The sequence below is a fragment of the Coccomyxa subellipsoidea genome (genome assembly GCF_000258705.1).
Source record: "Coccomyxa subellipsoidea C-169, whole genome shotgun sequence".
Lineage (NCBI taxonomy): Eukaryota > Viridiplantae > Chlorophyta > Trebouxiophyceae > Coccomyxaceae > Coccomyxa > Coccomyxa subellipsoidea.
This window is the reverse complement of record NW_005178028.1, coordinates 273,888-301,664: the sequence shown is the minus strand read 5'-3', so window position 1 is coordinate 301,664 and position 27,777 is coordinate 273,888. Positions and strand designations below refer to the sequence as shown.

Below are 27,777 nucleotides of genomic sequence, written 5' to 3'. Positions count from 1 at the left end.
GAATGGACGTCAAATAGTATCGATGGAGGTGATTCCCTGCATTCCAATCAGCCTTTGAGGGTTTGCTTTTTTGGGATGTTGTACAGGATTGCCCAATTGGTCTTGATATTTGGAAGCTGGCTGACTATTGTTTTCGTGTAGGTGATCACACGTGTATGAGACTGTGAGGAGTTGTCTGTATTGACAGTATTTGGGTGTTGCTGTTCCTTTCTTGTCACAAGCTCCTTCTGAGATGACAAGCACTTTACGCCACCCCTTTGTGGACAATGCAGGACGCAGAAGGGAATCGGTCAGCATTGGGATATGTTGCTCTGCACCCAGATAAGAAGAAGCCAGAGCTTTGGGACGCAGCTGCTGCACTCAGCTTGGCTGGGGTCTTGAAATTGAAGGTATGTAAACACCAGCCATCAAATCGTGAGGAGAACCCTGTGTTTGGGCAAAGCCAAGGGTGTGTTCAGAGTTTCGCCCAAGACACATGGTTCCAACAGCTTAGCAAGACGGGAGTGGGTGTTTGTACATGCTTGGCTTCTTTGGAGCAATCTAGAAAACCAAGTACCTTGCGGGCGGACTGGATCAGTACAGACTTGTCTTAATCCGCTGCAAGCGCCTGCTCTGTCCTGAGGATAAGGGTCTGGCCAATCACAGTCTAGGAGAATCCTGCCTGATCAGGATGCCAAGCTGACTCATGCCGGCACATGGCGCCCTGATGGGAACTGACTCAAATGGCAGAGAAGAAGTACTGGTTCATTCTTGCCGAGGAAGCAGTTTTCTTGACGATAGAAACACCTTTAATCGAGTTATGCTTGCAGGTGATTGATGTCAGGGGGACATCAACGAGCGAGCGAGCAAGTTCGTTGCTGCAATCTCTCCAAGCATGCAGATTTTCTGACGATGGAAACTTCCCTTGAATCCAATTCTCCTGCTTGCAGGTGATTGAGGTCAGGGGACAGCAAGGAGCAAGCGAGCAGCAGCAGCAGCCGCAGCTGTTGGAGGTCGCCTGCTCTGGCAGCTTGGTCCTCCCGGCCTACGCCACCGAGCCGCCACCTCCGGGGGGCCGGTCCCCCCTGGCAGCCGCCGTCCACGTCATCATCCAGCACATCGCCAGCCTGGGCCAGGAGCCGTCGGACCTCTCAGCTGACACCAACGTGCATGGTGAGGACTCGGAGTAGAAATCCTCTTTAGAGATCAGTACTCTTTTACAACTTGCAAAGAGTGACGCCTCTTCCCTTCTCAATCTGCCTCACGTATACAACAGGTCTCAGGTGAGAGAGCTGCAAGGGCACATATATATTAGGGATGTCATTTTGTACTGCTCTGATGTGTCAATTGTGCCTAGAAACCATTTCTTAAACTCCGATGTCAAAATATGCACAGCGCATGGCCTAGAGAACCTGCCACTTCTGCCTACAACCATTAATAACCTCAGCAACCATCTCGAAGTTCGTAATGTGAAGATCCGTAGCTCATGCTCATTGTCGCTTCTGTCTAGATTTACAGGCTGAAAATCTTAGCTTGGCAGGCATGGAGGAGCCAGACGTGGACTCTGGGGAGGCAGAAGAATTGGCTGATGCGCCCGCAGAGCAAATGGATCTGCGAGACCGCATCTATGAGATGCTGCGGCCTGTTGAGTGGACCGCTGAAGCCACCGAACCCTCGGGTGAGCCATAAGCCACCACTCCCTCGACTCGCTCCAGTTGCCAAACAGTTTTTGGTCATTCTGCGCCCCTTCTTGTGTTGAGCGCCTCACCCGTTTTGGGGGCCCAGCCCACCTAAGGGCTGGACCACCAGAGCGGCGCACCGACTCAATGGTCATGCAATTCCTGGCCCTTGCACTTAACGCTCCTGGATTCTGCAACTATAAGTCCTTGCTGCAGTGATGGACTTCCTCTCACCTGTCTCTCTTGTACCAAAGGGGCCAGTGGTCACCCTCAGAAGTCATCTTCCGACAGCAAGCAGTAGATCATTACCGGCCGAGCACCGTTTCTCCATCAAAGAAATAAACTCTGAGATGGCAAGAACAACATACGCTTCAAAGACGCGGGGTCTGCAAGGGAGGAGACAGAGCAGCGGTAAATACATACGGATCCTTACGGTGAGAATGCATATTTGTAAGATGAGGGAGCTGGCAATTTATTTTTTGCATGCATGCAGGGCTGACGTGCACGATGCCGGGCTACCAGCGGAGGGCGCTGGCCTGGATGACGCGCAGGGAGGCGCTGCAGGACGGGGGGGAACCCTCCATTTCCACCGCTGGGGGGACCTCTGCCACCGCCGGCGGCTTGGGCCCCTCGCTTCCGGTCTGGAACGGCACGCACCACCCCTGCTGGCAGCGAGTCGCCCTGCCCTCGGGAGAAGCCTTCTACCACAACTGGAACACAGGTGCATTGTTGCATAGCGCATCCCTTATATTTGCAGGGATGGTGAGCTTGGCTTGTCTGTCTGTCTGCTGCCATGCTATCAGTCAAAAAGCTTCCTTCCCTGTCTGCAATAGGGGATGCTTGCAGCTCTGCTTCTGCACTGTATTCACCTGCAGTATGTACCCAAAAATGGACAAGCAATGACACTTCCACAGACATATCGGCATTAAGACAGATAAAAAGGAAGCAGAAAGCGACATTCAGGCTAAGGGGGTTTGCACGTATCACTTATGCAGGGCAGCTGCAGCGGATGCAGCCATTTGCGCCGGTCCCGCTCAACGGGGGCGCACTAGCCGATGAGATGGGCCTCGGCAAAACAGTCATTGCCCTGGCTCTCATCCTTAAGAGGCCCCCACCCGCCGACTGGTGCGCGCCCCTTGCATCGGCGCAATCACCCCAGACCCCAGGTACATCGGCAACATTCACCCCTGGCGCGGCGGCTCCAACGGCGCAAATACCCTTGAACCATAAGGGGCCGCGAAGAAACGGCGCCACGCTCATTGCGGCCACGCAGGCGCTTCTTGGGCAGTGGGAAAACGAGGCGCGCCCCTTTGAATTTGAATTTGAAATTGCGCTATTTGCTTAGCAGATTAAAGGGAAGAAAAGGGGTGATTTGACTTGTGAGAGACGAGGAATCTGGGAAACACCTCCATACTAATAAGCCGCCTTGGACCTTATCACCATCCGAGGCAGTTACGCAGTGGAGGAAAGTGAAATTACCGCCATCACAGGGGCGATGTGTCGATTTCTGACCTTGCCTGCATCGAGAGCGGGAAACAACAATTCTTCAAACAACAAGCATCAAAATAATAACACCTAGGGAGCAGTTCCAATGCAACTTTCTTTGACATGACATGTCCCGCAATGTGGATGCTCAACAAAGGATTCGGTCATTTATGAATACACTAGAATCATTCAGGGTATATCTCCCTCTCTCATTCAAACTTCTTTACAAATTTGGCATGCCGTACGCAGATCAAAAAGCATGCGCCATCGTTGAAGGTGGTGATATACGAGGGGCTGAAAGCCGGTGCCAGGGCGGCCGGGGACGGCGGCAGCGGCGGCAGCCCGGTGGCCGGCAAGAAGCGCAAGCGCAAGATGACCATGCGGCAGAAGGTTGAGGCCGCGCAGGTGAGCCTCTTTCTATTTACATAGTCGCTTGCACAAGCACATTAAGAGATACTTGCAATGTTCCGCTTACTGCCGACACATCAACGGGGGAGGCAACCAGCCAGTTTTTTGCAGATTCTCAAGCCAAGACTGAACTCATTGTATGGGCGTCCAAAGAGTAAGCCCAAACCTGGCTTCTTCATACACTACGGAGCGTTTATAGGTGTGGTTGATATCAATCTTGATTTTATCAGCAGGAGGTGTGGGAGATTCAGCGGCAGGCGTTTGAGGCAGCGCGGAATGCGGCGGTGCCGGCGGCGGAGAAAGCTGCGTTTGAGGCGCAGATGGAACGCCTCATCACGGCCGACATCGTCCTAGTGGCCTACCCCGTCCTCAGCCAAGAGGCAAGTCACCACTTTGTCTAATTGAACCACCCTTGACGGGGTGCTAGGCATGCATGCAATGGGAATGGTGCTGCATCGAGCAAGGCCTTCTGCTCCCTCCTGACTGCTCTCCTCGGCCTCCAACCAGGACCTGATTTCTTTCCTTTGTTTTGTAATCCCGTGTGGGTTGTACTTTTGTCTGTGCATTGCCCCTGTGCTTGGCTGTTCTCAAGTAATTGTCCTATCAAGAATCTATCATTACAGTGAAATGCAATAGGGATCGCGCTAGGGACGACCGGGATCCCATGGGACTGACATGCCCTTGGTGGAGAAGGTGCCAAGGCAGGGAAGACTGGAGGGGATATCTTGATAGGATGCTGCCAGGCACCTAGCCCTGTGGGCTAAAACAAGTGTGTAACAGTATTAAGTTTGCCAATTTTTTGGACGGAACACAGACACATGAGAAGTTTGTGATATGAAGATGGGCAGTGACATACTGCCCACAAAACCACTGAGCCCCAGGGGGCTCCCAAGAGGTCTCTAAAATGTGCTAATACCAGATATAAAATTACATCAGTAATAAATGCATTATTTATGTGCCAGGTGCACCATGCGCGCAATGCGTTGGGAGAGGGGCGTTCCCTGCGCCGTCCCAAGCGCTACAGCGTGGTCGACTCCCCTCTCGCGGCGCTGCACTGGTGGCGCCTCATGCTCGACGAAGCCCAGAAAGTCGGCGACGGCTTCTCTCAGGTGACAGTAACATCAACGATGAAATTAAGCTTGGGGCTTTCCAGAAATTTGGTGACATATAGCCCCTCAGATAGGCTCCAGCCATAGCAGAGTTGACTGACCCCATGCCGGATCTCACGGGTCTGCAGCTGAGAGCTAGGTTGCATGCGCAACACAGAATTTGGCTTCTCGAACGAGCAGCTGCAGCTTGTGATGGCCTCTGCTGGCCGGAGATTCAGCTTTGCTGCTGAGCTCATTCTTGGGCCGGCTTCTCTGCATGCATGCAGCCTTTTCACTGTGATGGGCCCGCCGCCATGGTGTCTATTTGCTTGCCAGTCATAAACCTCAGGGACACTTTGGCAATTTTGGAGGGTCCAGAAAATAATCAGCGTATTAAGTGGATTAAGGGCACCCGGGCTGTGCAAGCTCACTTGCAAAATTTGGCTGGCATGCCTATCCTGGCTTGCGTGACTAATGCGCCTCTTGTGGATGCGCTGACGTGGCGCGCTGACATGTGCGCACAGGTGGGCGACATGGCGGCGCTGCTGCGTGCTGAGTCGCGGTGGGTGGTGACGGGGACTCCGATGGGGAACGGCGGCCTTCGCGATCTGCATGGCCTGCTGCGCGTGCTGCAACATGACCCCTTCGCCGACCGCCGCCTTTGGCGCACTTGCGTTGAGGGCCCCTGCCTGCGCGGTGCGCGCCCCCTGAATCTCTATGATTACCTTTGCGTACTTTGGTTATACAAGAGGAGTTCTCATTGGTTCTTCCCTGCTCGCTTGTGTAGTCCAAGTCGGAGGCTGAAAGAGGAACATAAAAAGGTGAAGTTGGCAGGAACTAGAATAAAACGATGCACCTGCATGGAGGCCTTTGCCTGTGTGGTGCCCCCTGGGGGGATTTGCTTCACGACTTGATGTTATAGGCTTGAAAGTGATTTACAAAGCTGGGCCGTTGGACCTTGTACGCGTGTCAGGAGCTGAAATTTGAATAGAAGGAACCCTGGGAAGCAAGGTAACCATGTGCATAAGATTTCAGGAATGGTGATGCTAGGTGTTGGCCTGAGTGAGCCGCTGCATGTGTGATTGCATCTCTGACAGCTCTGAGGGTCCTTGTACACATCAACCTGACAGACGTAGAGCTGCAGAAGTCATCTTGTTTTTCTTTTGTGGAGTGTCTTATATGAGGAGTTTTGAGTGTCGCGACAGTAAGCGGAAGGGAGCCAATCATGTGCCAGTAAAATTTTGATGTCAAGTTTCGAGTACGTGTGCAGACATGCCGTGTGCAGTCATGCCCCATGCGAGCGGTCTCTTTAGTTTTGAATCCGGATGCATGTGCAGATGAGCCGCATGCGTTGGAGCGGCTGGAGGCTGTGTTGAAGCCCATCATGTGGCGCAACGACAAATCCTCCGTTGGCGACGAGCTCAAGCTGCCCCCTCGCACGCTCGAGGTACTGTGTATAAGAAGCTATTTGTCACATGTTCCCAACAGCGAATAGGTAAGAAGCAGCACTAAAGTTTCCTTGTCTGGCTCAAGTGGGCAAGGCCTAATCATCTTGAAGTCCTTGCCCGCAGAAGCAGCCGAGCAGGTTTGGGATTTTCTCGGGATGCATTCTGGGCATGCATTTAGAGGTCTCTTATTATTTACACCACATGCAACTCTCAAACATTGCCTTGGTGCTCACTTCTGCCTTGCGTGGATTCATGCAGGGGATGACGGCAGTTTTGATTTGGGATCTCTCGGCATGCAAAGTTTGGTTCTGATGTTGTTGAAACCCCGTGATACCCTGGTTCATTGATGCACGGGTGCTGACAGCTGGCGTGTGTGCGTGTGAATCGCAGCGGGTGGCGATAGTTGTGGCGGAGGGAGAGCGCTCGTTCTACCGCTCGGTGCAGGAGGCGGCCGTCCCCGCGCAGGAGGCGCTGCAGCGTCACTCAGCCGCAGCCGCGCCGGCCGGTGACGGCTCCGACGAGGCCGGCCCCTCCTCGCCACGTGAGACCCCGCCCTACTTTCACAAAACTGTTTCTGTACTTAACCCTGCTCATGACTTCCAACTTGCTCGTCATCCTGCTGGCTTGCCATCAGTGGGAAACATTAAGTCTGGGGCGCATCTGAGAAACCAGTGCTTTCTAGATGGAGCGGCTGTCATGGAGATGCAATGGGCCGGGCCAGCAAGCTTCCTTCAAGCTGTCCACGGGTCTGTCGTGCCAAAAGAAATGCTGATGTGGCTATTTATGAGCCTACGAGAAGGGCTCCTTGCTCCTTAGCATGTTCTCCTGAGCGCATCTCTGGTACATCAGGCACACTCGAAGGTTGGGGATTGACCCATCAGAGAAGGCAGACATCAAGACAGAGCGAGCGCCAAGGAAGGGAGAAGGGGCTACCTCGCAGGTGTAACGGAGTGCATGGGTTGTAGGGGGTTGGTATCCAAATCTGCACCTGAATACAAATTTTGAAACTGCAGGCACGGTGAGCCGGGTGGAGGCTGCGCGCGCGGAGAGGGCGGCGCGGCGGGCGGAGGAGGCAGCCGGCAGCGCTGTGCTGGACCTGCGCAAGTGCTGCGATCACCCGCAACTCACCTCCCTCTGGCGGCGCCAGGTAAATAAAGCCCTAAGCTTCAACAAAAACCCTAACCTTAACCCTAAAAATCCCCTAAATAGGAATAATATTGCAGGGTTTGGGGGTGGCGCCATACCGTGTCGCTATCTAATGATATCAGTGTCCCACTGCAGCGTTTTGGTGTGGCTTTGCAAGTCCTTATGCAGTGCCTTGCCGCGCATTGTAATGCAACGCAATATTTTTATTTATTTAGGGGCTTTTAGGCAATGCAATGCAATGCAATGCAGAAAAAGGGGGGCGCGGGAAATCCTGTGGCCATAAGAGGCCCCTCTACTGCGCTCCTGAGAGAGCAAGTGCGCAAGGCTGCGGAGTAGACGTCTCCTCCTTTCGCAATCCCATTTCGCCATTTCATGGAAACTTTGTGATATGACGATGGGCAGTGACAGACTTCCTACAAGGCCAATGCGCCTCAGGCGGCTCCCAAAAGGTTTCCAAAATGTAGTATCAATAACAATGAAAATAAAAACAACATTATTATTCACCTAATGATAGTTGATGATTGCACTAATCAGCTTGTTTGGGGTGGTTCGCAGGCGCGCGAGGGGCAGTTGTCTCAGGGCACCATCCTGACAATTCCTGAGCAAAACGCACGTCAGGCCGACGGGCTGCAGAACAAGCTGCAGGTGAGCAGCCTGTGTAGTGTTCTTTCAAGTACTCACGCACGGCGCAACATGCTGCCTGTGTGGACTCATGGCAGGAGCCTCCAGCGAGCTTGCCTGCAGAAAGTCGAATCAGGAAAGAACCACGCTAGAGGATGACAGTATGCGCAGTCACTGGTGAGATGGCGACAGCCAATATGCGCCAGCGCCAATTTAAAGCCAGGTGGCAGGGTTTCTGGATGACGAGGACAAAGATCAGTGGGAGCGCTCGCTCGATAGATGCCTGCAATTGCCGATGAACTGTCGTCGCCAAGGCAGAAACTACTTCTGCCCTGGCGACTATTTGCTGAGCATCTTGCAAGTGATAGAGCGAGAGCACTCGTCCGGCGCTGCTTTCAAGACCAGCTTGTGCGTGTGGCGTGCTTCAATGTGAAGGCTTCACTGTCCCGAGCGTGAGCTTATGCATCCCTGCTGCAGGGTGCGGAGCGAAATTTGTGTGTGCTGCTCAATACTCTGGCGGCTCTGCTGTTGGAAGCCCCTGAAGCGCACACCGGCCCCGCCTCTCCCAAGCACAAAGGCAAGGGCAAGCAGAAGGCCGCCGCAGGTGCTCAGACCCCCTTTTGTTCTTGGCTGCTCACAGCTTGCATGCTTTGGCACATTCACATGCCAATTAACATGCCAACAACATGTTCACATCTCAGCGCACCTGAAATGTGAACACTGCATTTCATGCGGACCCGTTATTTTTAAATGCCCCATAGCGATCTCCCCTATCATGATATTGACATCTGTCCCTTGTAGAGCTGCTGATGATTAATAGTCATCAAGCAGAAGCATATAGTAATCAATCAGACAGAACACTGATTGACAGTGAGGTGAGTTTTTTATCCTGAAAGTCATGGTAGTGCTGCAGACGATAAGGGCACGCCCCAGGGCCCGGACCGTAAACGGCGCAAGACGGAGCTTACGGACTCCGCCATCGGTTACGGGTCGAGCTGGGAGGAGCGACGGACCGAGGCGCTGGCGCTGCTGCGGCGCAGCCGACTGATCAGCGAGGAAGGAATCGGCGCGACGTGGGGCGAACCTGCCACCGACATCAAGTCTGCCAGCGCGGCAATCCGCGCATGGCGCCCCATACAGGTGCAAATTTGATTCCTCTCTGCACATGGCTTTTGGTTCACTTACGTATATACCTTGTCTAACGGTGCGTCAGACGCTTTAGAGAAAATAATGAGACCAGTGTGGACAGTCCAGTGTAGTGCTTTCTTGAGGGGACCACAGTGACACATCAGGCAGTCGGTTATCACCATATTAGCCCTCCCTATGAAGGTCCGGGTTGAGCGGTTCTTACCGATTTTTACAGCAGCAGGTCTGTGACCTTCGCTCTTTGGAAAGAACTGTGAGAAAGTCAGAGCTGCCGTTGCTCTACGTGCATATGCAGCATTTGCAATCTTTCAACAAGGTATCTATGAGGTGCCTGTGAGGCTTTGCCATCTCTTTGAGTCTGATATCGCGCGACAGAGAGGCTGACGAGGCAGTCTGCGTGGCAGGTGAGCGTGCTTGAGCAGCTGGCAGACCTGCTGGAGGCAAGCGGTGCGCCCAGGACCGAGGACGAGGATCTGGCCAGCATGCGCGATGAGGCGCGCCGGAAACTCGACGACATCAACGAGGTGTTTTTCCCGAAGAAAAACCCCGCCGCTGCATGAAACCTGCAATGGAGCATGACCCCTGCTATTTGTTAGGTCAGGAAGACCCCTGAAAGGTGCTCAGGAAAATTCCCCGCAGTGCCGGGGGTGCAAGTTTTAGAATTAGCACGACAGTAGTAATCAGCAACTGTGGGGCGCAGGTGCCGAGGGAGGCGTGCATGGAGAGGGAGGTGCGGCTGGCGGAGCTGACGGGGAAGCTGGAGGAAGCCGGCCGGAAGGTGGCGCGGCTCTGGGCGCGCGCGCATGCGGCCGGCTGGCAGGAACGCCGCCCGACGGACGCCCCGGCCTGGTGCGCCGCGCTGCTGTCGGCCTATGACTCCGCCAAAGCCGCCGCCGCCGCCGCCAGCGCCGAAGCCGGCCAGGTCCGCCAAACAAACTTCCTATTTCATTTTTTGTGTCGTTTTATGTGTTTTTCACCCCCTTGATTCACCATGCAAGAGAGCGGCTTGCCTTGCAGTGCTTGTAAGTTCCTACAAGCAGAAAGGCGAAGGAGCTGTTATTGTATGTGTTGCTTGGCAACGCCCTCCTTTCGACTATGTGCACAATCCTGTGAAAAGATTTAGAAGCTTGCCATCAGTGTGTCTGCAAAGGGCCTGCCATACTTTGGGGAATCATGCGCTTTCAGTGCCCACTCGTGATGGAACACTGAAGACAGTGTAATTTTGAGGTGAGCGCGTGTGAGATGTGCGGGTGCGCCTCTTTGTTCAGGTGCAATGGGCGGCGGTGACTGAGCTGCTGCAGCCGGAGGAGGAACGCCTCATGCAGACGCGCGCAGCGCTAGAGGGCGTCTGCGTGACACCAGTCGTGGCCACCGCTCTCTCCAACGCTCAAGCCGTCCTCTCAGCCCTGCAAGGCAACCTACCCTTGCCCCGCCGCGGTGAGATTAGCCTCCTCCTTGATCCACTATTCTAACAATCCCTTGCTGCTTCAGATGCTCTTCAGGTTGGGGAAATCTCCCCATGCAGTATTGTGGCAAGGTGACCATGGTAATACTTTTGAGGCCCTGAGCCTTACTTACAGCAATTTGGGCGCTTGCCAAAGTCATTCTTTCCCGCGGATCTCTAAGATATGAACGTTGGGAATCCTTAACAATGTAGTCTCTAGGTAGTCTCTAGGTAATCTCTATGGTCCTAAAAGACTCCACAGGAGATTGCAATTGTCTGGGTGCTTACTGCGCCCCACTCTTTATCTGGGCATCTTCATTTTGGCTCATCATCAGCTCTGCAGAAGCTTCACAGAAAGGGTCTATCATCAGAACGCCTTCTTTGAAGATACCATTTTTTTTGTGCACTTTCCCACCAATTTTCACATTTCAGAGTTCTAAATATTTACTCAAGCACAGGGGCCGGTGGGGAGGCAGCCAGCGCAGCACTGACAGAGGCGATGCAAGACATTCCAGAGCAGCGCATCGTGCGGCTGGCGCGCGAGGGATCAAGCCTCAACCGGGCGCTCGTGGCCGCGCATGCCCTGCGGCGGCTGCACCCCATCGACACCCTGGACTACCAGAAGGTGCGCAGATTCAACAAATTTGAATTAGAATTCGAAGAATAAGGGCAAAAAAGAACTTGAAAAAAAACTGCTGTGCTCACGCATTGGTCATCTTAGACACCGGTGCAGTAGAGCAAGGACATCTGCGCTGAGGCGGGAAAGAGATTCACTTGGGGTGCTGAGATGATGAGTCGTGCTTCCCTGAGAAATAGTCGATGACTTCAAGCGCTTGATATTTCACATGCGAAGTTTGTTGTGTGCAGCACATGGGCTTTCTGCCTGCCTGATTTTGTCTTTTGCTATCCAGGCTGTGTCGTCTGTGAAAAAGGTGGTGAATGCGCTGAGGAGAGAGCATGACAAGCTGCTGCAGCGCCGATCCCTTCACCCAACATCAGGTGCATTTGCCAATTCTCAGCTTACCAGATTTCTTTTCTTAAGGCGGCTCTGTAGCTCTCCTGAACAGCCCTCCTCCCTTGTCACCTCGGCAGATAATGGCTCTGCCCAGAAGTATCAACCTGTTGACTCAAATTGACTAAGTCTCCGGGCTCTTTATGTGTATTTGTAAGGCATCTCCCTGGGCCGGGGGATGTTTGCAGTGCTGCTGCAGGGTATGCACTGCTAAGGCAGCCCGTCCTCTTATCTCTGGCGTTCGCTGTGCCTTGATGTCTGCATTCCTGTTCCTCTAATACTGTACATGGGTGCGTTTCCTCGAGCAGGGTTCATGGCCCAGGACAACGACCTGGAGGCGGCTATCGCTGCGCTGGACGCGGTGTGTGCCCAGCTGGATTTTGTGCGCGGCGTGAGGGAACGCCACACGGCGGAGGTGCAGCTGGAAGTGGCACGCCATAATCTGGTGCGCAGCGCAGTCTCAACCTAGCTAACATTTGTTTTTCCACCTAACATTACGATATTACTTTTGGGCTTGGAGATCACGTCTCACAGCTGCTTTCGCGCTTTTCTTGGCTGGTATGGAAGGCACATCGATCCTTCTTTGCAGGCTTGCCCGCATGCATGCATTGCCGTCACTGCTCTTCTTCTTCCTCAAACTCAGAAGTCAATTTGATGCTATACCAAATGCTGCAAGAGCACTGCCAAACCTCGTAAGACCTGCAGTAATAAATTCTGGGTTCAGGAAGCACATATTAATTAGAGCTGTTCTTACCGGCACTGCCCTACAACTCTTTTTTGAACATGACTTGTTACGATGTGGCGTACTGAGGGAATCGTTCTTGCCTGCCCAGGGAGTGGCAGAGGAGGAAGCGCGTGTGGCGGCAGCGGTTGTGTCACAGAACAGCAGCGGCAAATCCATGGCGGCTCTTCACGCAAACATTGCGGAGCTGGAGGCCACCTGCAGGCAGCTACTCTCGCGGCAGCGCTTCCTGCGTGGTACCGCAGAATCTGAGCAACCCGAGCATATGTGCGCGCCGTCTGCTCTTCAAAACCCCTCCCTGTTGCTCTCCCCCTGTTATCAACAGTGAAGGCTGATCAAACGTATGTTCACCAGTAGTGCATACAGACCCTTATTGCCCGCTTTTTGCGTTTCTTCATTGTCCGAGAGATGATGGTATATGGATGGAGTCTGCCGGGCACGAATGCATATGAAGCTCTTACTGAAACCGTTGTGTGCTATTGTGCAGCCACGATGCCGGACCAGGCATGACGGATCAGCAGCTGCCGGAGCCGGCGGCGCCGCCGGGATCATGGCCGGCCGGCGTGCGCGCAAAAACCGGCCTCTCCGCCGCGCTCGGCCCCTGGCAAGTGTCGCTCGCCGCGCCGCACCTTGCCGGGACAACCGCACCAGCCTCAGCCGCGCGCCTGGACCTGACCGCCGCGCCGTCCGGCGCAGCTGCCGGGCAGGGGCTGGCCCCGGCCGCGTACCCCGCGGCGGCAGCTCCGGGCCCCGGCAGCGACATTGCGGCCGCCGCGGAGGCGGCTGACGAGGCCATGCCTGACGCAGGCAATGATCTGGGCAGTCTGCCGGGGCAGGAAATCTTCACCACGGGGCTGGAGAGCAGCACACTAGGGAGGGCTGCAGAGAAGGGGAAGGAAGTAATCGTGTCGCCGCGGAGTGCCTCAATGGACGAGCTGGCGCGGCTGCGGGCGGAGAGGCACGCGCGGTGGCTGGAGCAGCAGGAGAGGGAAGGCTCGGGAGACCGGGGCGGCCCGAGCAGCCGGGGTGAAGCCGCAGGACCTCCAGGATCTCAAGGGAGTGCAGAGACCCCTAGGGGGGCAAATGAAGTGTTGGAGAATACGGCAGGGACCAGCAATGAGGCTGCTTTAGGGGCTGGCGGGGGTGTGGAGGGCGGGGCGAGCGGCAGCGGTGCAGGCAGAGAGGAGGGCAGGGCAGGGGGAAATGCAGAGTGCCTCGTGTGCTTCTCTTCGATCGACAGCGCCATGGTGGGTCTATTGCTATCTCCGTCACATTTTATCGGGAAGAAAGTCCCTCCAGAGGCAACAAACCCAGCGAGCAAGCACCTTGCAGAAGGTTTTCAAAGCTGTGCTTATCACCAGCCCCACTTGAAAGATAGGGCCGCAGCATGAGCCTTTCCCGGCTTTGCATTGATAGCCGTTCCCACCAGCTGCAGACGGTCTCAAATTAGAAGGTCAAGCCGGCACCATAATGTCCAGTAGATGACACCACTCCCACACCATCACTCTGGGCATAGCTTCACCCTTGCAATAAAAGGCAAGAGCATTGCACCCGGGTCAAACAACGATGTTGTTGCGTGCAGCTGCTGCCATGTGGCCACTGGCTATGCGAGGCGTGCTACCAAAAGTGGTACAGCGCACGGCAGAAGGGGCGCAAGCAGGACTGCATGGTCTGCCGCCAGCCGTTCAATTTCTCTGGCGTCTTCCGAGCACCGATCGCGCCGCAGCCGCGCGACGCGGTCGTCCGCGACGACCCCAAGTACCAGAAGGTGCATTTCAAATTCAAATCCAGATTCAAACCTGAAACCCTGAACCATAAAATTTCAGAAATTCAGAAACATCAAAACACCAAGTCAAATCAAAACAGGGCACAGAACTTCAAAACCCCAAAACCCAAAGTTTCAAATTTTCAGTACAAATATTTCCGAGTCAAATTGTAGTTTAAAGGGCACAGAACTGAAAACAAGGGCTGCTGGCGGCAGCTAGTCTGCTCCCATCTGAAGCCTGCAACGGGCTTTTTGTCAACGCTCTGTAGTATGTGCTTGCTCTGTAAAATGTGCTTGCATGGCTGTCCATGTCCAGTGGGTGTTGGCAAGATTTGGCTGAGGTGGCGGTGTGGCTGGTGCAGGTTGTTCTGAAAGGGCAGTGGGGCAGCAAGATTGAGGCGCTGCTGCGGCGGCTGCTGTGGCTCCAAGCAAAGCATCCAGAGGTCAAGAGCCTGGTAAGCCAGAGCCCCTCAATCCTCCAGTACACACTGTAGTAGTCGATCTAAAACCCGCACCCTCGGCAGTGCGGGAACTCTTCAAAGCAACTTTTAGGAGTCTTCCTGAATCCAAACATACCAGGGTCACGCTCCATTGGATTGGGCTTGTCGAGAGAATCCCGAATCTGGTCCCAAAATTATAATAGGTTTTATGTTTTGGGAGATAGGGTCTTATTTATCCATCCTTTTATCGGGGGTTTTAGAATGACTACTACAGTAATTTCCAATGCACAGGACGCTTTAGCCCTTGTGCGGTGCTTCTGGCAATTTCACTCTTGCTGTCAGTCACCCACACCACACTTCTGGCCCGGCCGATGAAGCACGTCTCTGCCGTTATTTCAGCGCCGCAAGCAAAAGCAACAACGTCATGCAGCCAGCACGCCACAATACAACCACTCAGCTATAGCATCTGCCCACCTACAGTTTTGCCCAGCCCTTTTACTGTAAAAAGGGGCTATTAGGGATGTCTTTTGCGCAGGTCTTCTCTCAGTGGCAGGGCGCTCTGCTGATGGTCAGCGCAGCGCTGGACTTGAATCAAGTCAAGCATGGCTCGCTCACCGGGAGGCACCGCGGCCAGGCAAGCAGACCCCCTTCTATCCACTGCAAGTTCCTTCGTTGATGCAACTGATGAGAACGTAGGACACATCTTGCACCATCTGACAGATTCAGCACACCCATTGTTTGACCTCCCGGGAGCCAGCGTTCTGGAATCACTCCCCTTCAGGATTGCGGTGCATGTGTGTGTGATGCGCTGGATAGATAGGGACCTAGTGATCTCCAGATAGGTTGGAAGCCACATTGGCTACCAGCAAAATCACTTGTGAGAATCACTGGTGGGCGCACTAAATCATGTGTCAATTTGAGCAGGGAAGCAACACCTGTGCTGAACCGTTGATATGCACCCGTGCCTAAATCTAAAGTTTAAAATTTAAATATATAATAAAATTATGCACCCAGGGTCCAAGGGAGGTGATAAAAAAATTCCAGGAGGACACAGACATGCGCGTGCTTCTGCTCACTCGCGGCGCTGGCGGGGATGGCCTCACTCTCACGCAAGGTAATGTACACCACGTGCTTCATCTCTTTTCTGTACAATGCATGATTCATCTGGGGTCAGCGTGCGCTGACAGTATCTGGCATGCTCGGGGCAATAGAGCTGCAAAAGAGCTGGCCCAAACTGGTTGCCCCTGTCCTGAACGCTCCTCGCATCACCAGACAATGTGTATGGTAAAAGAATCTATAGGTTAGAGTCTCTGGGTGTGAAAGAAGCGGGGTTTTTACAAATACTTGAGACTATCTGCCTCATATGTATTCTTGTTCGCTCGAGGGATTTTCAATTCCATGGGATCTTCCCCTGCATGTCATTGAATGAGATCCCCGCCTCCCTGTGCCTGTCAGACACCATGTCACAAACGTGACCTGCCCGCCGGTGCACTCGAAAATAGTATGGCCTTACTCCAAAGTGCAGCGCAACCGCAGCGAGCCAGATTGCAGCAATGAAGAGTTTATTGCTATCATTACGTGCTGTCGCTGCCAAGAGGCAGGGTGCGTCTGCAGAGAAGTTGCGTGTGAAGGCTGTCATGATCCCACCCCTTGTTGGAGCAGCCAGATCAAAGAAAGGCCCCACTCAACTGTGGGCACGGTGCTCAGTATTTGCACCTCCCCCAGCAGCCAGACCTCCCACGTGGCGATGACCTGGCGCTGTTTCTGCGCATTTCTGGGACGGCATCGTGGCAAAAGGGAGTTGCACGGACGCACGCCGACCTGGCATCCAGCCTGGCAAACATTGTGGCGCTGGCATTAGAGTTCATCCACCTTTTGTTTTTCTACCATTTTCGAACCTTCATCGACCCTAAATCCTAAATCCACCATTGCATTCCCCGCGTAGAATCATTGCTGTAAAGGTCCCTTCCCTAAACCCTAAACCCTGAATCGACATTTCATTCAACCCTAAAATCCTAAGCTAAAAAGTGGATGAGGAAAAAGGTGGGGGACATTGTGGCAACCCATGAGCCGACTCCCAATGACTGCTCCCTGCTCGGCATGCCGCTCTTCGAAAGTTTCCATGTGCATGGCCTCATGGCAGGAATGAGGTCGCTTGAAGGTAACGGTGTGTTTTGCCTGTGCTGCGCAGCGAGCCAGGTGTTTCTGCTGGAGCCCAGTGTGAGCGTGCCAGTGGAGCAGCAAGCAATCGCGCGCGTGCACCGCTTCGGGCAGAAGAAGCCAATTCTCATCACCCGCTTCATTTCACAGAACACCGTCGAGGTGAGTAGTGGTTTTTCATTATTTACCCACTCTTAAATCATAGCCCTGTGGGGCAGCCTCTCTAGAACTGCCTGGTGTTCACTCAATTTGGGTTCTCTGCCACGGAGCCTGCATGGAACAAACAACATACTCAAGGCACCTGGGAAAAGAAATCACAGGGGTTACTAAAGACTACCTTTTACCCGCTTGTCTTTAGTGCCCCCTGGAAATTAAATTCTCCTGAGGGCTTGCCTTGTTGCGCAAGTATCTGATTTTTGAGATGAACTCCTGCATGGGAGAATTTTCACTGTCTGTCAAACAGTAAGGCCAGGCTCGAGCTTACCTGCTGGCCACGATGCAGAGCCAACATTGTGTTTTTGCTTGTTGCGCAGGAAGAAGTTGTGAGAGAGGCGGAGGCGACGCAATCATTACTAAGCGATGACGGTGTACATACGGCGAGCATGCTGCAGAAATCCGAGGACATGACCACCGACCTAAACATCCGGCTGCTCACCGCCGCGCTGCGGCAGCGGCCATCGTCCGCCGCCGACAACGCCGACGCGCCCGGCCGACCCGACTCCGCCTGAATTTCTGCACAAAATGATTCTAGGATTCAGAATTTTAAAACCTCCGCGCTCCGGGTGTTGCCTTCTGGGGTGAGCAGGATTTGTACATTGAAAGATGTGCCTCATGATTCCATTTGAGTGGATCTTGTCGGAGTGATTGACAGCGGCAGACAGCGGCCGGCCGGCCGGCTTCCGGGTGACCGCAAACCCGGTGTTTCCGCCAGCTTCAAGGGATTTTATTGAGGGATTTGAAATGTGCTTCCATATTGACATTCTGGTGAGGTTGGCTCTTGAAGCAGTCATCGCCGCTCAGTTGTTGTTGCTTGATTGTTTGGCATAATCAGTGGCAGACAGTGCCTGGCAGGTTGAATTCTGAATAGCGGGCAAGATGGGGGCTCAATTGGGCGTGGACATTCAAACCCGATTTTCAAAAGCGTCTGGCACCCATGTGTGCGCAGGGAATTTCTGATGGCCACTATGGCAGAGATTTAGCATCAAATGTTGAATTTGGAAGGGCCTGGAACACTCAGCGCTGTACAGAAAACGTGCAAAAAGATCGTCACATTGGTTTTGAGGACGGACATTTGATCTTAAAGCTGCAGTGTGCATGATGGTGTGTACATAAGAGATTGAAGCAAGCACCTGCCTGCAATATACATCCCTGTGTAATAAAAGTACAGACTGCTCCTTGCAGAGAAGATCTTACGTCAGAGTGCGACAAGCTTGGCCCAAAGAATTTATAACACTGCCTCAGAAGGGAATCACGGCTTTGGTGGTGCTGTAGCAGGGGTCTCTAAACTAGTTTAATTACTTAAGAGTCCCCTGCTATAGTGCACATTCTTCAAGGGTGAAAAGAAGACCTTCCCCTCCGGGCACTGCTCGTGGCAGTCCATGTGTACTCCTCTGTGACTACGAAGCGTGTGCCATAGGTGGGGGGCTTGCATCACATGGCAGAGTTGACCATGGTACAGTCCTTGTCAGGTGCACATTCAAATGCAAAATTTCATTTAAAAGCGCATGCAGCCATGGCACACAGAATTTAGATGCAGCACCAGACCGCTTGTGGGAGCCCAGACTGTGCTGCACAGCTGCAGTCTTATGCTTATCAAAGCCTGCACTGTACAATTAATGATTAATTATTTATCAAAGCAGCAATTTTGACAGCAATATTCTGGCCTTGTGTTTGACGTCAGGAACTGACTACTTTTCAACGTAACGCTTGTTGCCTAAAATTTGGAACCATCAGCGGCAGAGAGTGCATCATTGCCGCTTGGGTTCTGGATAGCAGGCAAGATGGCATTAACAAAAGTGTTTCCAATCCACTCAACAACTTGTCAGGTGCCGCTTTCGTCACGAACACCCGTACCACAGAAATGCACCAACATGCGGCCCACATTTGCCAGCCTTCCTTTGGCAACAAATCCTCATGCTTATGAGATCCTGCACTGTACCCCTGATGGCCAGTTTCTGAATCCGCAAGCAACTTTACACCTAGTAGTTTCATGGGGGAGTATTGCAACGCTTAAGTTTCAGTACATCATTAAATGAAATTCGCCCGTCGGCCAGAGCCGTCGATGACAATATGTCAATATATAGTTTATGTCTACAATAGTACATATGTTCACACTGTGTACACTCCCGCAGTCATCACTCAAGGTCGTCCGGGAGTTCATCGTCTTCCTGCCCCGGGTCCAGGGGAGTTACTAGGTCAACCGGCAGCGCCTCATCAAGCACCGGCGCTGAAGCACCCTCCGCTGCCGTGGAGGGCGCCAGCCGTAGCTGCGACTGCCGTAGTGTTTTCCTGAAGGGCTCGTGAAAAGTTTCGTGCAGCCGCCGCACCTGCAATAGCAGCCAGAGTACAACAATTGGGCCGCAAAAGTTCATACAAGGATACCCACAAAGGTTCTATTGCACGGCGGGCCTGAATGCTCATTGGGAGGTGACTCCATATTCTGCTGACATGGCCCTTGCTGAGCTCATGCTCTTGCAAATGTTTGCAGCAGAGTGCACTGCATTTAGGAAGGGTCCTCACTCTTCACAATTCATACACTGCACACTTCACTATGCCGGCGAGTAAGCGTGTCAAGGCTTTGCATATGGATTGCAACAAGCTCTGTCCTGGAGCAGGAAAGGTGCATCTTGCAAGGGCATGCCTTAGTCGGCCCAATGCCGGGCAGCGCAGACAGCTGCTGCATATTGGCGCGCATGACACCGGCCGCCGTTTTGAAAGCCCCTCCAAGCGTGAGGACATCGGTTTTATTGACTCCGCGCACGGTTGTCAGAGCAGCAGTCAGCTTTGACAGGTAGTCCTCCTCTGTGCGGCCCTGGATCGCGTCTGCCGGCTTGCTCTCATACGCCTTGTAGGTCTCCAAGTAGCGCGCACACTCCTGCCATAGAGAAATTTGCACGAGTCATTTTCCAATCCCACACATGCATGAGGCTTGATTCGAGCTATGTCGGGCTTCTATCCTTTGCAGGCATCTTCTGACTTGGTGTTTCTGATTGATTGCCATTCCCCCTCATGCCCGAATCTTCTCGTTAAACGATCTGGCCTGCCCCTCCTTCAATTCTTTAGGCAAAGTGGAAGCCTGACATTGGAGAAACAGAAGCTTGACATGAACTGTGCATGCATCCAGAAACTCCACAGGCTGCCTTGTACATTATTGACCCCGCCTCCTTTGAGCAGTCACGGCGGGGACTGCACACACAGCAGTGGCAAATTGACAAGTTACCAGTCTCCTGCATGTGTCAAAAAGACTGCACAATGCAGATACACAGAGCAGGGCCCACCTCGTGGCTCCATGCGCAGATGAGGGTACAGTCATTGAGCAGAGCAGCTTTAGTGACCTGCGCCAGAGGCTCCACAACATCGTCCACGTCCACGTGGCAGAGCAGCACGCGCGTGCGAAACGCCCTCTGCAGCTCCTTTATGCGCCCGTATATGTATGTCGGCTTTAAAAGATGGTACCTGCCAGGCATGCGCGATTTTTGGACAATATCGCTGACTAGATTACTCATCTATGCTGACAGAGCAGTCTTGGAATTTTCCTTGCAAAAAGGACAATGCTCAAAAATCAATTCAAACTACTTGAATTGCCAGCGCCCTCTTCAAACAATAAGCCTTGCAAGGGGTGGCTTCATAAGCTTGCAGATGGAGAGCAGGTTGCCAGGACACTCAGAGAAAGCATGGCATGAATTTTGGGGTGGCATTTGAAGAAGCGCACCGCAGGCTGAGGAAGAGCGCGCAGGTGTTGGGGCCCATCTGGTAGTCTGGCACGATGTCTGTAAATTGCCATCGCACGTTGCGTATGTGCTTCAGCACCGGGTTTCCCTCCTGCCGCTTGCTCACCAGCACCGCATTGGGATTGATCTGCACCGCAGACAGTTAATAACTTCTTCAGATTTGATTCACACTGCACAGTAACTCTCGGAGATCAATCTGACATTAGCTGAATTGGTGCAGGCTCACATCAAGAAACACATATCTAGCACCACAGGCTGGCAGAAAAAGAACTGGAATCAAGGGATGGCAAAGTTGTTGGCCCTCAAAAGACACACCTGCTGCTGAGGTGGGGGTGGATGTCTGGGTCCGTAAAGGAGAGTTGGTGGCGCTGAGACAGGATAGCTCGCCCGTCCAAAGTCTGCAGATGGAGGCGGCAGAGCAACACTGCTGCCTGGCCGTGGAGGCCTGTAGTCTGGGCTGAAGACGCCCAAGCCCTGGCTGATGGCCGCTCCTGGCTGGTGCATACTGACTGGAATGCACTGCGGCAACGCATGCTGAGCATGAGCACTGCTCGCTGCTCCTGCTCCTGAACTTGCTGCAGTTGGGAGCCTGTGATGCACGGGTGCTCTTGATATCTCGAAGCTCATCTCTAACGTTACTGGATGCGTGCCAGGAAGTTTCCGAACTGCAAACACAACTCATTTGGGACGGGGAATGTCGTCAACACGTACCTGGAACTTCCTGATGGTTGATCGCCAGAGCTGCTAGAAGGTCGAAATAAGCTTGTTGGTGCTGCTGGCCGTTCTGCCGCCCGAACCTGCAATCAATCCCTCTCTTTCTGCCTTCTTCTCTTTTCTTACACTGCGATCCAGTCAATTCCCATCAAGATCAATTGGCAATGTGTTCATGTCTACCTCCTGAAGTGAGGGTAGCTGAATCACGCGCTTCTTTGGGGGATTTGCTGGTGCATCTTCCGGCATACTAAGTAGAAGAACCTTATGCGACAGCAAAGGCTGCACTACTATCAATTGGCGACGTTGGTGAAAACCAGATCAAGTCAACTACAAGATCTCTGCACAGACAACTTGACACCGCCCTTTACCCAGAAGCTGATCTCCATAAATGCAGTCGCGATCAATCTCAGCTAAATGTAGAATTCATTTTGATCCCCTAAAGACAGTTCCTGCTGTCTTGATGAGATGACATGGCGTGCACGTGGTACAGCGAGCTGCCAAGTCACTGCATGCTCCCAATGGGTCAGAAGCTTGCAACCAGAGATGTAGAAATTACTAAAAGACTAGACTAAAATATTCATCGGATACTATTTGACTACCATGGTAGACTTGCCTGGTTCGGACTACTGCAACGAGTCTGTGGGAATCACAACGGTCCTGGCTGTCGAGCCATTGAGGAGACTTCTTATGTGTACAGTGGCGATTGGGCAATGATTGATCGGAAGATATCAATCATTTGATCATAGTAATTTGAATGCTTGGAAGTTTCTTTTTCCCTGGAGGCACGGGGAATCTGGCTTCGCTCACAAAGAGTATAGGCAAGGGCATTGTAGAGGATGTTCGGGGAAGGCTTCCCTGGTACAAGCACGATTGGATAGATGGCTACAGTTACGGGATAAGGTGATGCATACCTGACTGGGGCACCACATTTCCGACGTGCATGCCTCCCTTACGATATTTAGCCAGCCTGGCCTCCAAGATTTTCACCTGAGCAACTTCTTGGCATTCAGGCTGCTAGCACCGGCAACATACATTTTCTTCGCATCTGTGATCCCTGCCTTGGCCTTCGGCCAGCAGCTCTTCATCGAGACAGGTACCCCTCTGCGTGCTTGTTGCTGAGGCCCCACCACCACCTCATGTGCACCCCATGAAGAATAACAACCATTGACCACATGCCAATCCTCTGCTAAAATATTTACAGACGATATGTGCGCGCAGATGGCCAGCTGTCAGGCGTGCAGGTGCTCATTGCCACAGCCATCACAGGCACAGTGCAGGCGTTGGTCGGAGGGCAACCGCTGCTCATCATTGGGGTGGCAGAGCCCATTGTGCTCATCTACAGCTTCATGTACTCTTTTGCCAAAGGTAGCCTTTGCTGCTGCAAGAGGCGCCAAAGTCACGTGCAACACATCGATGACTTGCCTGTCCCGACACGGCTGGCTAGACTGCACTGCTACCATTACGGTGCCAGCATTGCTGCTGGCTAGCTTGCTCTGTGGGAATTACATCCCGGCTAGCTAAGGTGTCAAAGGTCAGTTCTCCTTTCAAACACCCATTTCTGTGATGCAAATGATGCAGGGCAGGGCCAGCTGGGCGCTCGGCTCTTTCTGCCATGGGCGGCGTGGGTGTGCATCTGGACAGCCGCCATGATCCTTGTCCTGTCCTGTGTAAACGTCTGCCACTATGTGTCTAGGTGCGTCCCCTAGATGTTAACAACCCTCTGCGCTCCTTGCCCGGCGTTTTGCCTCTGTTCTCGACCTGTGTGCAGTGCTCAGGATTGCCACGTACGGTGACTTGCAGTGTCCGATTATGTCCACGAATGCGTCACATGACATGCAGGAAATTGTGCATGCAGGTTCACGCGGCTGAGCGGGGAGCTGTTCGGCTTCCTCATAGCAGTGCTGTTCATGCAGCAGGCCATCAAGGGGTGCCGCCTCGAGTTCCTGCCACAGGAGGGCGTCAATGCACCCGAGTAAGCCCCACTTTCCTTGAGCCCCACTTTCCTTGCATCATGACACTGTTGTGTCATTGGTCTCCTGCAGTCACCAAACAATCCATATTGCAGATCATACCCCAATCCTTGCACTCTGCATTGATTCATTAGACTGCATAGCATGCAAGGGCATCATGAGGCAAATGGGTCACTTACGTGGCGGTCCAGCACCACCTTGAAATGCAAAATGTCACTGTTGACTGCAGGTTGGCATGCGCTGCAGGGGTGCGGCGCGGGAGTATGCGTGGGATTTGGTGAACGGCCTGTGGAGCATATTTCTGGCGTTTGGGCTGACGCTGACAGCGCTGCTGATGCGGACGGCGCACAGGTGGCGCTTTGGCAGCACGCTGGCGCGCCAGCTCATCGCTGACTACGGCGCCCCCCTCATGGTGCGCCTGCCAACAGCCAGCCAGAATTATTTTTTTAATTCAATGATTACACACTCAGCGAGCCGCTAGGAAGGTCCTGTGAGTTGGGTTAGTTGCAGTCTCGAGGAGTCTGTTTGTTTGGCCAGCCACACTTGTCTCAAAGAGGTGAATTTAGGTCTCACCGGTGCCTTCCTTCAGTGACCACAAGAGGAGGACGACAGAATTCACCCAGAGAGCATGAGATGTCCCAAGCGGTCAATGAAGTGGCGTGCAACACCTAGATAGGCCGGTGCAGATGCTGAGTCAGCGATGCTGAGACAGCTTGCACGCAGGTGGTGGCGTGGTCGGCGCTGTCGTATGCGCTGCGCGGGGCGCCAGACGGCGTTCCCCGTCGCGTGGACATCCCCGACACCTGGAAGGACACCGGGCCCTGGTCCGTTGCGCGGGTGAGTGAGCGCCATTACTAACCTCGCCCACCTGCAGCTCCAGTATACTACACTGGGAGTCCCTCAACGCCAGCCACCTGCCCAACATGCAATGAACACCTTTTCCAAGTGGGCTCCTGCGTTGTGCATTTGCTTTCAAGCTTACACATTCATGCAAGCTGCTCATGGGGTGCTCATTGTGGGCACGTCTGTGCATGTGCAAGAGGAGAGGCACAGGAATACTGAGGATTGCATGATGCCAAGTCAAAGTGACTAGTTGCGCGTGGCAGGATTTGGGCAAGGTGCCGGGGGCATACATAGCGGCGGCGCTGCTGCCGGCGGCGGTGATAGCGCTGCTCTTTTTCTTCGACCACTCGGTCTCCGCCCAGCTGGCGCAGCAGCCGGAGTTCAATCTGCGCAAGCCGCCGGCCTATCACTACGATTTTCTGCTGCTGGGATTCATGACGCTCGGCTGCGGCCTCATCGGCGTGCCGCCCGTCAACGGCGTTTTGCCGCAGGTGTGCAATTTTGAATCCGAACGTGCAGTTGAAAATTGTGCACAGTTGTCCAAGTAAGCAAGGATGGCACGTCTCACCAGCGTGCAACCAACGGCTTGGCACTCCTTCTTTTTCTGGTGCGTTGAACATTGAATGCAGATGTCGGACACATTTTTTGTCGGACGTGGATTGATGCGCTGGATGCTCATCTCTGCACGGAGCTTGTCCTGAAAAGTAGGCTGGCAAGCAGTCTGGCGCAGATCTGCAGCACCAGTAGCAAGAGGAAATCTTGGAGAAGACACAAGGCTTAAGAATAATTTGAAATCTTTGCAATGCAAAAAACGGCGCATCTGAAAAGGTTTCGTAGCCTGAAAATGCCTGAGTGACATCTCAACACTGGTGCAGGCACCCATGCACACCAAGAGTTTAGCCACATTGAGGCAGGGCCATGTCAGGCGGCAACTGGGGAAGGCAGCCAAGGAGGCCGGCAAAGTCAGTCACACTGCAGCTGACCGGCAGGCCGCGATCAACGGGCAGGCTATAAGTGCTCCTGCTGATGGGCGGGCAGAGATGGCCGGGCAGCAGGCTAATGGCGGGGTGAATGGGCAGGCCACAAATGGCCTCGGCGTCGGCGGTGCCGGCGCATATGCGGTACGTACCGTGATATATTATTATTCTTTCTCCATCTGTTATGTTGTTGAACACCTGTAGGGTTCCACATCTGGGGCTTGACCGCCAGTTCCTTTATAGTAGAGCACCCAGCATACTAAATACTCAGCTTCACAGGTACTAGTTTGCAACATTGCACATATTACCAGCATGCTGTGTATGGGCACAGGTGATGTCGGCGATGGCCGCAAAATCGCGCGCGATGGGCTCGAGCGCCGCCGACCTGCTGCAGAAGGAGGCGGATGCGCGCTGCGCCGATGGTGCGCCTTTTCCTTCCATTTGTGCATGCTGGAGCTTCAGGGCAAAAGCGTGTGTTGAAAAGAGGGTGAGGCGGAAAAGGTGCCATGCACGGGATGTGAAGATCTGTTCAGAGCGGGTCCAGTGTGTTGCTGATGATGAGAGGGATGTAGGGAGAAAACGCTGAGGTAGGCTGTAGGCTCTGAAAAGGCTTTCATGTTGCACATTAGGCTTGGAGGCCGGCGGTGAGAATGGTGCAGCAGTCGAATTTCACTTTGAGCGGGACATTGACACCTACATTCCTGTGGAGGTAACAGAGACGCGCATCACAGGTGCAGTGCTGCCCTCAACCCTGTCACTCCCAAGTATTCCCCTTTCCTCATCAGCCTTTTGACCAGCCAATTTGCTCTTCCACTCGCAGCACACAGGCTGCTCTTGCAGCATTTGCATGTGGTACTCTGATCCTCCGCTGAAACCGCTTTGTACTTTGCCTGCACTCTCCTTATTTCTGCCAATCCTCATTGCAGCAACTCAGACAAAGCTACCTTTGTCACCCTGCAGCTCTCAGCGCAGATGCTGTTCGTGCCAAGACATGAAACGTAATAAAAAATTCATTGCGCATGTGCTGTGCAGGTTTGGTGCAGAGCCTGCTGGTTGCAGCATGTCTGGGCCTGACAATGGGCATCAGGCTGATACCCAGCGCTGTTCTGTGGGGCTACTTTGCCTTCATGGCGCTCGAATCCCTGTCCGGCAGCCAGTTCTGGGAGCGCCTGCTATACCTGGCCACAGACCCTGCCAAGCGCTACAGGTGCCAGACAATACCTCTTGGGCTTGTATCTGCATGACCAGACTCTGAAACCTTTTGAGTGGCCCTTTTGAGACCCTGTCCAGAGCTGAGAGAACGTGTGCTAACTTTGTGGAGTCGGACTTTGAACCATTGCCACATAGGAGACACAGAAGACCGACGGCTTGCTCGTGGCTTTCAGTGCCGCAGCTGCAGGAAGCTGTGGGTTCTCTCTGAGCGGGTGATAGTCAAGGCTTTGAGCGGTAATCCATTGCGTGTAGTTCTCAATTACCTTCTCTATCTTTTGTTGCAGCCTCGATGAGAGTTGTATTAGCACCTGAGTCTCACTCAGAGCTCGGGTGGCTGCCAAGCCTTTGCGGCACACGTTGAAAGCAAAGTCCTTGTATGGAAAATTCAAATTCGAACTCAAAGCTATTTTCAAACTTAGCTTGATCACCTGATTTCCTCTGCGCTGCGCAGGCTGCTGGAGCAGGGCCACGCGCCCTATGTGGAGACACTCCCTTACAGGGCGGTGGCGGCCTTCACGCTGTTTCAATTAGTATATTTACTAATAGTTTACGGCATCACCTGGATCCCCATCGCGGGCTTCCTCTTCCCGCTGCCCATCATCGCGCTCATCCCCATCCGCACCTCCCTCCTGCCCAAGGTCTGGAACGCCCCTTGACATAATGACTAAAAGGGGTCCATTTCTGCACTGCGCTGCATCTTATACCCCTTCCAGCCAGCGACGAGAGCCCTTGCATGATCTGCGTCCCTGCTTCTGAGAGCCATCTTGAGCAGAGCATGCCCAGCACCTCAAGCCCACCCAGTCAGATACTGATGCTGCATACGGCAGCAGAATCATTCCCGCATCATTTGGGGTGGCACACCGGTTCGCTCACGTGGGCATGTGCTGCAGGTGTTTTCGGCCAACACGCTGCGTGAGCTTGACGCGGCTGCGTATGAGGAAGCGCCACCGCTCACCCATGAGGAGGCAATTGCACAGATGGTGCGCCGCAGCTCAGCCCTCTCAGGTGCAAAGAGAGCTCTTTTCTGTATTATAGCCTTCTGAAGTCTGATTTGGCAAGTGGAGGAAGGTGACCAGACAAAATACCCGAGGGAGGCACTATTGGTGTAGACGTCCCTTCGTGTTTGTCAGATCCCTCTCTCTTTCCAGAGATAAAGCTTAAGTTAAAAGACGAAGCTAGAAAAAGTTAAGTCTCCATGACAAGCTAAAGTCTGCTTCATGAGATGAACACAGCTGGATAGAAGTGCAAAGGAAGCGGAACACAGTAATACTTAATCAGGAAGGTTAATCAGAGTACAGCATGCTGTGAGTGTTGCTGTCAATCTGCCAGCAAACTTCCTTAACGAGGGGCCCCTTAAGGACATGAAATGCACCACGCCCATGATCATCTATGGGTTGCAGGGCGCTGCAGGCCACTTATTTTTTGTCCCCTGATGTTGGCATGACAAAACTTGTGCCATAGGAGGCATGTGTAAAAGGGTCTGTGCACATGCAGGAGCGGCAGAAGGGGAGGAGGCTTTAGATGAGGAGGTGACGCATGGGCGGACGT

At 53.4% G+C, this 27,777-nt stretch overlaps 3 protein-coding genes across 3 annotated transcripts; 2 read left to right on the top strand and 1 right to left on the bottom strand.

Annotated features, from left to right (window-relative positions):
- Positions 1–266: 266 nt before the first annotated feature.
- Positions 267–17,291, top strand: COCSUDRAFT_67348 (hypothetical protein; the record flags this gene model as incomplete). Its single annotated transcript, XM_005644895.1, has 29 exons — positions 267–389; positions 930–1,152; positions 1,520–1,657; positions 2,152–2,379; positions 2,654–2,945; positions 3,455–3,548; positions 3,785–3,916; positions 4,514–4,660; positions 5,164–5,335; positions 5,977–6,086; positions 6,478–6,628; positions 7,101–7,234; positions 7,789–7,878; positions 8,332–8,458; positions 8,768–8,994; positions 9,405–9,524; positions 9,701–9,922; positions 10,269–10,437; positions 10,903–11,069; positions 11,356–11,443; positions 11,765–11,901; positions 12,290–12,465; positions 12,686–13,445; positions 13,781–13,966; positions 14,326–14,418; positions 14,939–15,037; positions 15,418–15,517; positions 16,595–16,725; positions 17,097–17,291. 29 exons carry the CDS (start codon positions 267–269, stop codon positions 17,289–17,291), a joined length of 5,031 nt encoding a protein of 1,676 aa, XP_005644952.1.
- Positions 17,292–19,312: 2,021 nt separating this feature from the next.
- On the bottom strand, positions 19,313–20,631 carry COCSUDRAFT_18565 (DNA repair protein rad10; the record flags this gene model as incomplete). The annotated part of the gene is made up of 3 exons (XM_005644894.1): positions 19,313–19,657; positions 20,061–20,238; positions 20,495–20,631. Coding segments are annotated over 3 exons (660 nt in total), but the record flags the coding sequence as incomplete, so codon positions are not given.
- A 1,350-nt stretch (positions 20,632–21,981) lies between these two features.
- COCSUDRAFT_37744 (hypothetical protein) lies at positions 21,982–27,338 on the top strand (the record flags this gene model as incomplete). The annotated part of the gene is made up of 14 exons (XM_005644893.1): positions 21,982–22,127; positions 22,238–22,320; positions 22,446–22,592; positions 22,806–22,920; positions 23,083–23,166; positions 23,444–23,609; positions 23,921–24,034; positions 24,304–24,531; positions 24,916–25,144; positions 25,680–25,748; positions 26,050–26,224; positions 26,681–26,867; positions 27,120–27,209; positions 27,294–27,338. 14 exons carry the CDS (start codon positions 21,982–21,984, stop codon positions 27,336–27,338), a joined length of 1,878 nt encoding a protein of 625 aa, XP_005644950.1.
- Positions 27,339–27,777: the final 439 nt, after the last annotated feature.